This window comes from Nycticebus coucang, chromosome 2 (genome assembly GCF_027406575.1).
Source record: "Nycticebus coucang isolate mNycCou1 chromosome 2, mNycCou1.pri, whole genome shotgun sequence".
NCBI classification, from domain to species: domain Eukaryota; kingdom Metazoa; phylum Chordata; class Mammalia; order Primates; family Lorisidae; genus Nycticebus; species Nycticebus coucang.
In genome coordinates, this window is record NC_069781.1 from 37,357,591 (window position 1) to 37,369,795 (window position 12,205).

Genomic DNA, 12,205 nt, shown 5'->3' on the forward strand with positions numbered 1-12,205 from the left:
TGAAAAAATAGTACTTCATTTTATACGGAATCCAAAAAAAAAAATAAAAACTCAAATAGCTAATACGTTACTTAGAAATAAAAACAAATCAGGAGGCATCACATTACCAGACTTCAGGTTATATTACAAATCTATAGTGATCAAAAATAAAGATGTAGATATATGGAACAGAATGGAGAATCTAGAGATGAACCCAGGCACATATTGTCATTTGATCTTTGATAAGCTTAACAAAAACATACACTGGGGAAAAGAATCTCTGTTTAACAAATGGTGTTGGAAGAATTGGCTAGCAACCTGTAGAAGACTGAAAGTGGACCCTCACCTTTCATCACTAACAAAAATTGTTCTCAATGGATAAAAAAATTAAATTTAAGACATGAAACTATAAAAATACTAGGAGAGAGAAAACACTTGAAGGGAAAATGCTTGCAGGAAAAATGCTTAAAGATATTAGCCTGGGAAAATATTTTATGAGGAGGACACCCCCCACCCTCCGGCAACTGAAGCAACACTAAAAACATATTACTGGGATCTGATCAAACTAAAAGGCTTCTGCACAGCTAAGGACACTGCAAGTAAAGCAAACAGACAGCCTTTAGAATTGGAGATTTTTGCAGGTTATGATTCCGACGAAGATCTGATAACTAGAATCTACAGAGAACTCAAATTAATCAATAAGAAAAGAACAAAACAACCCCATTTCTTTGTGGGCAAGACAACTGAACAGAAACTTCTCTGAATATGACAGGCAAATGGCCAACACACACATGAAAAAATGCTTATTGTCTTTAATCATCAGACAAATGCAAATCAAAACCATTTTGAAATATCACCTAACTCCAGTAAAATAAGCCCACATCATAAAATCCCAAAACTGCACTGCTGGTGGGATTGCAAACTAATACAGCCTTTTTGGAAAGAAGAATGGAAAATTCTCAAGGAACTAAAAATTGACATACCATTTGATCCTGCAATTCCATTACTATGTATCTACCCAGATGAACAAAAATCATTTTACATAAAATACATCTGCACCAGAATGTTTATTGCAGCCCAACTCTTAAGTGCCAAGTCATGGAAGCAGCCCAAATGCCCATCAGCCCAAAATGGATTAAAAAATTATGGTATACATATACTACGCAGTCATAAAAAAGATGGAGACTTTACATCTTTTATGTTTATCTGGATGGAGCTGGAACATATTCTTCTTAGTAAAGTATCTCAAGAATGGGGAAAAAGTGTCCAATGTACTTAATACTATTATGAAACCAATATATAATCACTTACACATTCATACAAATGATAAAACACAAATATAGTCCAGAAAGGAGGAGAGAAGAGGGGGAGGGAAAGGGAGGAATGAGGGCGAGTGGAAGGAGGGTATTTGGAGATCTCACCTAATGTGCACAATGCAAGGCTACATTTCAAAACAACTAGGAGTTGCCGGGCTGCCCCTGTGGCTCAAGGAGTAGGGCACCGGTCCCATATGCTGGAGGTGGCGGGTTCAAACCTAGCCCCGGCCAAAAAAAAAAAAAAAAAAAAAAGAGATTCTCAAAACAACTAGGAGTATATTGTAAATGTCTTACCACAAAAAAATGAGAGGTGATGGTTATGTTAATCAGTTTGATTTAAGTATTCTACATTGTGTATCAAATTATCTCGTTGTACTCCACAAATGTAAACAAGTTATGATTTAATAAAATTAAATTTAAAAAATAAAAAAGGGCTCGGCACCTATGGCTCAAGTGGCTAAGGCGCCAAGCCAAATACACCTGAGCTGGCAGGTTCGAATCCAGCCCAGCCTGCCAAACAACAATGACGGCTGCAACCAAAAAATAGCCGGGCGTTGTGGCGGGCACCTGTAGTCCCAGCTACTTGGGAGGCAGAGGCAGGAGAATCACTCGAGCCCAGGAGTTGGAGGTTGCTGTGAGCTGTGATGCCAAAGCACTCTACCCAGGGCGACAGCTTGAGGCTCTGTCTCAAAAAAATAAATAAATAAATAATAATAAAAAGAAATAGGCTTGGCGTCTGGGGCTCAGCAGCTGGGGGATCAGCCACATACAGTGCCACTGGTGGCTCTGAACCCAGCCCCAGCCTACCAAACAACAACAACATCAACAACAACAACAAATAGCTGGGCGTTGTGGCAGGCACCTATAGTCCCAGCTACTTGGGACACTGAGGCAAGAGAACTGTTAAGCCCAAGAGTTAGTTGGAGGTTGCTGTGAGCTGTGATGCCACAGCACTCTACCAAGGGCGACATAGTGAGACTCTGTCTCAAAAAAAAAGAAATAAAATAATAAAAAAGAAATAGCTTAATTTAAAAAATAAATACTGTACATACCAGAGTAGCACGGCCCTCTTGTTACTACTGTTATCTCTTTCTGGTGCTTACAAGCAGCCCTTCTAAGAAAGCATTCATTTTGATAAGTGTCCCCATTTGATCCACAGACAGGAATGTAATTTGTATGGCACTGCAAAAGAAACAAAAATAAATTCTCAGAACTAGGCATGAATATTAATAGTTTATTTCACATTCATGAATGCAATACCACAGCATTATTACATACTTCTACTACTGAATAGTCTGGTTTATTTCTTGGTTTAGAAAAAGATGAATTATGCTACTTCTTCATACCTTTTTTTTTGCATTCATAATGAAAGTAACTACCAACTATCCATGAAAATGAGAATGAAAATCTCTATGCTTGCTATGAAAACCCATTAAGATAATAAAGGGAAATTCTTGACAATGTTTATAAAGAGCACTATTTATGTAGTGTCATCTTATTATTATCAAGATTCATTTACTCATTTGAACCTAATCATAAAAGTCAAAAAAAAATTCATTTCTCAAAGCTGCAGATGCTGCTGTGGATGTGGAGAGAAGGAAACACTTTCACACTGCTATGTAATAACCTTTCTGGAAGGAAGTATGGAGAACCCTCAAAGAACTCAAGCTAGACCTCCCACTTGATCCTGTAATCCCATTACTGGGCATCTACCCCAAAGGAAAAAAATCCTTTTATCATAAGGACACTTGCACTAGACTGTTTATTGCAGCTCAATTTACAATTACCAAAATGTGGAAACAGCCTAAATGCCCACCAACTCAGGAATGGATTAACAAGCTGTGGTATATGTATACCATGGAATACTATTCAGCCATTTTTTAAAAAATGGAAACTTTACAGCCTTTGTATCAACCTGAATGGAAGTGGAACACATTATTCTTAGTAAAGCATCACAAGAATGGAGAAGCATGAATCCTATGTATTCAATTTTGATATGAGGACAATTAATGACAATTAAGGACACGTTGGGGTGGGGGAAGGGGGAGAGCAGAGAGAGAAAGGAGGGAGGGGTGGAGAAGGGGGGTGAAGAGCAAAGAGAGGGAAGGGGGGTGAAGAGCAAAGAGAGGGAAGGAGGAAGGGGGGGTGGGGTCTTGGTGTGCGCCACACCTTTTGGGGCAAGACACGATTGTAAGAGGGACTTTACCTAACAAATGAGGTTTCTTGTACCCTCAATGAATCCCCAACAATAAATAAATAAAATTCATTTATTCAATACATCCAGTAGGCAAAGTCCCAAGGAAAAAGCTATAGAATACACACAAATAATAAAGATGCTCTCTGTTCTCAGAAATCTTACGATCTCATTAGGGAGCCATCCAAATAGAAATATACAGAGATGTATTTACAAAGATAGATCATGCACCAAATCAACAGTGTAGACAGTAAGCACAATGCCTAATACTTATTATTGTAAGCATGAAAAGTCTTCTCGGAGAAAGTGGAATGTGAACTATGTCTTGAAGGATGAAGAAATAAGACAGATGAATAAGAAAAATGGTGATGAAGGTTTGGAAATTACACTGGAACTGCATGTTTAAAATCTTTAACATTTCTATGTGTCAAAATATCATAAATGACTAACATTGTAAAATCTGGATAAAATATTAACAACACAACACAAATTATTATCATTGCTTAAAAAAGATCATATAAATAAAAATGGACCAAAGACATAAAGTGTTTAGAGAAAAATTACAATCATGTATAAAATATGATTTACCTCCATTAGCATAGTTGTTTACTAAAATGAGATGCTATTTTTTTAACTTGTAAAATTGGCTAATAGGCTGTACTCTCTCCTAGCACTCTTCAAGGCAGGAGGATTGTTTGAGCTCAGGAGTTCAAGACCAGCCCAAGCAATATAACAAAACCCTATCTACAAAAAACAGAAAATACTAGCTCTGTGCCTGGTGGTGCACACCTGTTGTCTCACCTAAGCCTAGGAATCTGAGGTTGCAGTGAGCTAGGATGATGCCCCTCACTGCACTCTAGCCTAGGCAACACAGCAAGACCCTTTCTCAAAAAAAAAAAAAAAAAAAAATTAAGTAGGATATTCTTTTTTTTTTTTTTTGTAGAGACAAAGTCTCATTGTACCGCCCTTGGGTAGAGTGCCGTGGCGTCACACGGCTCACAGCAACCTCTAACTCTTGGGCTTACGCGATTCTCTTGCCTCAGCCTCCCGAGCAGCTGGGACTACAGGCGCCCGCCACAACGCCCGGCTATTTTTTTGTTGCAGTTTGGCCGGGGCTGGGTTTGAACCCGCCACCCTCGGCATATGGGGCCAGCGCCCTACTCACTGAGCCACAGGCGCCGCCCTAAGTAGGATATTCTTAAAAATTCAATTAGGTAGCCTTCCCAATATACCATCATGGTGATCTAAATTGGTCCAATTTGGGAGGAACATAATTTTTTTTAAGAGTAGCTGGGACCTTAAGTGTGACTCACCATTCCTGGCTGAAGAACATAATTTAACAACAGTTTTCAAGAGTCTTAAAAATGGAGGCCAGGCATAGTGGCTCATGCCTATAACCCTAGCACTCTGAAAGGCCAAGACAGGAAGAACACTAGAAGTCAGGAGTTCAAGACCAGCCTAAGCAACACAAGACCCCAAAATAGAAAAAAAGAGCCAAGCATGGAGGCACATGCCTGTAATGCTGGTTATTCAGGAAGCTAAGGGAGGAAGATTGCTTGAGCTTAGGAGTTTGAGGCTCTAGTGAGCTATGATGATACCACTGAATTCTAGTCCTAGTGACAGAGTAAGACTCTGTCCCCCCTTTTCCCTTAAAAAAGAGTCCTAAAAAAGAAATGCAGTTTGATCCAGAATTACATATTTAGGGATTTATCTAAGGAAACCTGTAGACAAGTGTTTTACTATGGCCATTTCAAAGAGAAATTTATATTATCAATAATTTAGAAACCTCGATATCTAACAAAGTAATGTTTAATTAATATTGCAGCCATTAAAAAATGCCTTTTAAAAGAATATCATGACAGGAAAAGCTAACATCACATTAGATGAAAAGCGCATATATAACTTTGGAGAATTTTGTGCGTTTTTAATATATTATCTATTCCACAAAATTGAATGAAAATTTTTAAAATAATCTGATAATACAGCCAGGCATTGTGGCAGGTGCCTGTAGACCCAGTTACTCGGAAGGCTGAGGCAAGAGAATCACTTAAGCCCAGAAGTTTGAGGTTGCTGTGAGCTATGACGCCATAGCACTCTACTGAGGGTGACATAATGAGACCCTGTCTCCAAAATAAATAAATAAATATAATAAAATAAAAAATCTGATAATATAAAATAAAATACAGCAAGAAAATAAATTATATCCCTATTTAGAAAAAATGATTATGTATAAAATAAATCCTGGAAGAAAATCTCAATAAATTTTTTACATTACTTGCCTTCATGGTTTTTTATTTCCATGTTTAACAGGTTCTGTACTTAACAATTTGTCTTTAATAAACAAGATTGAGAAGTGAAGAAAGATGGATCACCTCAGCTCAGGAGTTCGTGATAAGCCTGAGCAAAGTGAGACCTATCTCTATTAAAAATAGAAAAACTAGCTGGATGTTGTAACAGGTGCCTATAGTCCCAGCTACTCAGGAGGTTAAGACCAAAAGGACTGTTTGAGCAACAGTAGTTTGAGGTTGCTATGAGCTGACGTCACTCAGCTGCCCAAAAGTGACTAATGAGACTCATTCTCAAAAAAAAAAATAAAAATAGGGTGGCGCCTATGGCTCAGTGTGTAGGGCGCGGGCCCCATATACTGAGGGTGGCAGGTTCAAACCCAGCCCCGGCCAAACTACAACAAAAAGATAGCTGGGTGTTGTAGCGGGCTCCTGTAGTCCCAGCTACTCAGGAGGCTGAGGCAAAAGAATTGCCTAAGCCCAAGAGCTGGAGGTTGCTGTGAGCTCTGTGATGCCACAGCACTCTACTGATGGCAATAAAGTAAGACTCTGTCTCTACAAAAAAATAATAATAATAAAAATTAATTAATTAAAAAAATATTTATTTACTTGTATCATTTATCTACTTTTAAAAAGTAGTACTGGTAAAAACTAATAAAATATTAGTATTTTATAACCAGCAGAATCTCATATCAACTGTTATTAAAATTAAAACTTTATTTTAGGAAGCCTTCCCCTATTCCTCCAATTTTTCATGGATCACATTTCCCTATTCTCTTTACACAATAACTAGTATGATGTCTTCAGCAGTTAACATTACTTTGTAATTATACAATACATAATTAGCAAAAGGGACTGCAAGCTCCAAGATGCTAAGTGGTAAGTCTATGAACTTTCCCACCCAAATCACTTCCCTCAAGAAATGCTTAATGACTTCCTAACATAACGCTCTGAAAGCTGCCAATATCGCCCCCTAGGGGTGAGCGTTCTTTTTTTTATTTTATTTTTTTTTTTTTTTGTAGAGACAGAGTCTCACTGTACCGCCCTCGGGTAGAGTGCCGTGGCATCACACAGCTCACAGCAACCTCTAACTCTTGGGCTTACGCGATTCTCTTGCCTCAGCCTCCCGAGCAGCTGGGACTACAGGCGCCCGCCACAACGCCCGGCTATTTTTTGGTTGCAGTTTGGCCGGGGCTGGGTTTGAACCCGCCACCCTCGGCATATGGGGCCGGTGCCCTACTCACTGAGCCACAGGCGCCGCCCGGGGTGAGCGTTCTTATGAAGGCATTTTGGTTGTCATCATGATAGACATTATCGTCATTTCCCAGGTAAATTTCAAGGATGCTAGATGGACTGCAAAGGAAAGGAAGATTCCATGCAACAAAGTCGTAAAAATACCACACAATTTCCAAATGTCTCTCTGGCCATTTCTGTAGAACTATGGTAAGACTTAACCATCTACTACGAAAAAATCTGATTTGTTGAAACTTATCCTAATATTGGCTTTTATTCTAGCATCCCCTAAACCTCTACTTTTTTGTTTTCAAATTGCTTCTAATTTTTTTTTTTTTGAGACAAGAGTCTCACTTTGTCACCCTTGGTAGAGTGTCGTGGCGTCACAGCTCACAGCAACCTCAAACTCTTAGGCTTAAGCGATTCCCTTGCCTCAGCCTCCCTAGTAGCTGAACTACAGGCACCTACCACACTCGGCTATTTTTTTTTTTTTTTAATTTTATTGTTGGGAATTCACTGAGAGTACAATAAGCCAGTTTACACTGATTGCATTTGTTAGGTAAAGTCCCTCTTGCAATCATGTCTTGCCCCCAGAAGGCCTCACCCCTCTCCCTCCTTCCCTCTCTCTGCTTGTCCTCCCCCCCCAACCATGACCTTAATTGTTGTTAATTGTCCTCATATCAAAATTGAGTACATAGGATTCATGCTTCTCCATTCTTGTGATGCTTTACTAAGAATAATGTCTCCCACTTCCATCCAGGTTAATACGAAGGATGTAAAGTCTCCATTTTTTTTAATAGCTGAATAGTATTCCATGGTATACGTATACCACAGCTTGTTAATCCATTCCTGAGTTGGTGGGCTTTTAGGCTGTTTCCACATTTTGGTGATTGTAAATTGAGCTGCAATAAACAGTCTAGTACAACGATAAAAGGATTTTTTTCCCTCTGGGTAGATGCCCAGTAATGGGATTGCAGGATCAAATGGGAGGTCTAGCTTGAGTGCTTTGAGGTTTCTCCATACTTCCTTCCAGAAAGGTTGTACTAGTTTGTTTGCAGTCCCACCAGCAGTGTAAAAGTATTCCCTTCTCTCCACATCCACGCCAGCATCTGCAGTTTTGAGGTTTTGTGATGTGGGCCATTCTCACTGGGGTTAGATGGTATCTCAGGGTGGTTTTGATTTGCATTTCTTTAATATATAGAGATGAACATTTTTTCATATGTTTTTAGCCATTCGTCTGTCTTCTTTAGAGAAGGTTCTATTCATGTCTCTTGCCCATTGATATATGGGATTGTTGGCTTTTTTCATGTGGATTAATTTGAGTTCTCTATAGATCCTAGAGACAGGGTCTAGCTCTTGCTCAGGCTGGTCTCAAACCTGTGAGCTCAGGTTCGGGCAATGCACCCGCCCCGGCCTCCCAGAGTGCTAGGATTATAGGTGTGAGCCACCATGACTGGCCTGCTTCTGATTTTTTAAAATCCAAACATTCATTATAAGTAGATATAAGCATCAGATTATATTTTCTAGTGTAATCATGCCCAAGCATTTACATTCTGAAATATTTATAAATTACTTTTATTTTTCCTTTGCATTACAATTATACATTATATTCATTTATTTGTATTTACACGGGTTATATTATTTATGAATGTCATTTAAGGACAGTAAAGAAACAGAATATAAATTACTGATTATTTTAAAAAGCAGTATATCTGACAGGACTAAGAATCTCAACATTTATTAAACAGTTTCTATCTAATAAGTACTGGGCACAACTTTAAATATCCTATCTAAATTACATATTTTAACAACCATGTGAAGCAATGGCTTAATTCTTTGAGTTAGGGCTCTGAAGTCAAAAATGTTTGAATTCAAATTTTAGGCCAACCATCCATGTGATTATGGGCTAGCATCTTATAATTATGGGCTAATACTCTTATAATTACTATTATATTAGGCCAACCATTCATGTGATTATGGGCTAGCATCTTATAATTATGGGCTAATACTCTTATAATTACTATTATATGGATGGAGAAGATGCCACTAGCCATATGGATGGCACTAGACGGCTAGTACCATCTTCCCCATCCATATAATAGTAATTATAAGAGTACCTATCTAATAAAGTCGTTATAAGGATTACATAAGAGAACCATGGTAAATTCTCAAGAAACATTAGCTGGTTTTACTACTGTTATTGTCTTTTCCAAGTTTAAGTAACAGGCTAGTAAGTGGAAGAGCAACAATTCCTCTCAAGTGATACACCTGAACCACTACACACTCAAGTTACTCAGCAAGGTCTTGCCTCATGTCACTTGGTGATAGTAAGCAGAGCACTCAATGTCCCTGAAATTCAACCTCACAAGCACATACCTAGGAGTAAGCAAGAGATGGAAGAAATGGCCCACTCTTCCTTGTTTACTCTCAATTTCCAAGAGCCTCATTATGCTTATGGACAAAGTAAGGGATCTGGACAGTTTTAACAACATATAATTTCTAACTAACACACTGATATAGTAACCTAACGCTAACCTAAAGTCTACCTCCTCTACACTGCCACCCTTACTGGATGAAAGAACTCTCCCCTATACCTATTCTATAAGCTAGAAAAATGTGAAGATAATGCCAGCTAACAAAGTAGTTTACAAAGATGTGGCAGTGTCAATTCTGGAGCCAACATGCGTTCAAGCATTTATTGCACAGCCACTGTGTGTCAGGAACTATGCTGAATGCAATGAATAGAAAATAATAACAAGGTTCTGAGGATTAATTTTATATATCAACTTGACCATGCCCCAGAGTGCCCAGATTAAAATTATTTCTGGATGTAACTGTGAGGCTATTTCTAGGTGAGATAAGCATGCATTGGAATCGGTGGACCAAGTAAAGCAGATCACCCTCTCCACCCCAGTGTGGGTGCACATTATCCAATCCATTGAGGACCTGAATAGAACAAAAAGGCAGAGGAAGAAAGAATTCTTTCTCTCTGCCTGACTGCCTGCACCAGACATTGCTTGTATCCAGGTTCTGATACCGTCAGTCTCAGACTGGTACTTATGCCACTGGCTTTCCTGGACTTCCAGCATGCAGATTAACAAAGTGTAGAATTTCCCAGCCTCCATAATCAAAAGAACCAAACCATTTCCTATTAGTTTTACTTCTCTGGAGAATCACAACTAAAACAAAGGTCTAGTAAAAAGAGCATGGCATCTAGCAAGAGCAGACATTGATAAATTCAGGAAGGAAAAAAGACATAGTCCAGAGAACTCTAGACAGAGGAATAAAAAGAAAGAAAACAGGGGAAAGTCATAGGTTCTACTCCACACAAATACAAAAAGTGTATGTCTGTGGCTTTTTACTTTGGGGTGATTTTTTTGAGATTTTTGGGGAATTTTCCCAGGCTAGATAGTGGTGTCATCATAGCTCACTGCAACCTCAAACTCCTGGGCTAAAGTGATCGACCACCCTCAACCTCCCCAGTAGATGGGACTACATATGCACACCACCAACCCTGGCTAATTTTTCTATTTTTTGTAGAGACAGGGTCTTACTCTTGCTCAGGCTGGTCTCGAACTCCTGATTTGAAGTGATCCTTCCACCTCAGTCTCCCAAACAGCTAGGAATTTATAGGTATGAGCCACCAGACTTAGCCTTCTCCACTAAGTTTTAAGGGAAAATTGCAATAATGATCATTTTTCTTTGTACAAACAAAAGTGCCTTTGTATACATACGTAACAAGACAATAACTCTTCTTAGCAAACTGAAAAAGAGTTTAGACATTTAAAATCCTGTTATTATTTAAACACATTTAAATCATGTCCCAGAAACCTTATATTAGCACTGATCACGTGCTGAATCATAAGTTTTTTTAATGAATTGAAAAATACTGCTAAAGCATCCCAGCAGAGAAATGTTTAATGGGCATATCAGGTCATTGTTTTTAAGCTGGTAATAACCTAGGTCTAACTTGAACAGATTTATAAGTTTATAGGAAGACAGAATGGTCAAAGGAAGGCTCACTCAGCAGCAAGATCAAACTAGGCTCTAAGCCCTTAGGTACTTTGCTCCTACAAGGCAAAGAATGTGTCTTCAAACATCTTTACATCCTCAGCATCTACCCTAATACCCAGCAAAAAGGAAGCACTGGATAAATGTCTACTGATCTCAACTCCTAACTTATATTTTCCTTTTCTGCTTTGCCACAGGTAAGAACGCACGGAATTCAGACAGATCCTGGGAGAATTTTCTATGTGTTCAAGTATGTTAAAAGGTCAAGAAAGCTATTTCTTTATAATCTCAAGAGTTTTAGGGGAAGACTTTCAAAGAATGAAAAAAAGCAGAACCATAAAGATAGATAAACACGATATGAAAATTTACAACTTCTTTAGGTCAAAAAATATAAACAAACTGGCTGGGTGTAGTGGCTTACACTTATAATCCTGGCACTCTGGGAGGCTGAGGTGGATGGATCACCTGAGCTCAGGAGTTCAAGACCAGTCTAAGCAAGAGCCAGAACTCGTCTCTACTAAAAACAGAAAAACTAGCCAGCTAGTATGGCAGGCACCTGTAGTCTCAGTTACCTGAAAAGCTGACATAAGAGGATCCCTTGAGCCTAGGAGTTTGAAGTTGCTGTGAGCTATGATGCCACAGTACTCTCCCAGGGCAAGAGAGTGAGACTATCTCAAAAAAAAGAAAAAAAAAAGAAAGAAAGAAAAGAAAACAATATATGTAACAAACTGAAAATAAAACTAGTATACACAATTATTATTTGTCACTTAAGTAAATAAAAAAGAGAAACAAAAAAATAAATAAATAAAACTGGGTATAGGCGAAACTTACTAAATGCAGAATACAAATGTCCACATACAATAAGAAAATGCCATGAAGGCTATGTTGAACAGTTTGATGAGAATATTTCAGATTGTATGTGAAACCAGCACATTGTACCCCTTGATTGCACTAATGTACACAGCTATGATTTAACAATAAAAAAAATAAAAAATAATAAAATAAAACTGAGACTATTTTCTACTCTAGGGCAGTACCTATGGCTCAGAGAGTAGGGCACTGGCCTGATATACCAAGTGTGGTGGGTTCAAACCCGGCCCCGGCCAAACTGCAACAAAAAAATAACCAGGCATTGTGGCGGGCACCTGTAATCCCAGCTACTCAGGAGGATGAGGCAAAGAGAATCG

At 38.6% G+C, this 12,205-nt stretch overlaps 1 protein-coding gene across 1 annotated transcript in view; it reads right to left on the minus strand.

Annotated features, from left to right (window-relative positions):
• Window positions 1–12,205, minus strand: part of LOC128569331 (myb/SANT-like DNA-binding domain-containing protein 3) — a 154,020-nt gene that overhangs the window by 68,546 nt on the left and 73,269 nt on the right. The window contains exon 3 of the mRNA XM_053567510.1: window positions 2,348–2,477. Coding sequence (XP_053423485.1) covers window positions 2,348–2,477 — 130 coding nt within the window. The remainder of the gene's footprint in view (window positions 1–2,347; window positions 2,478–12,205) is intronic.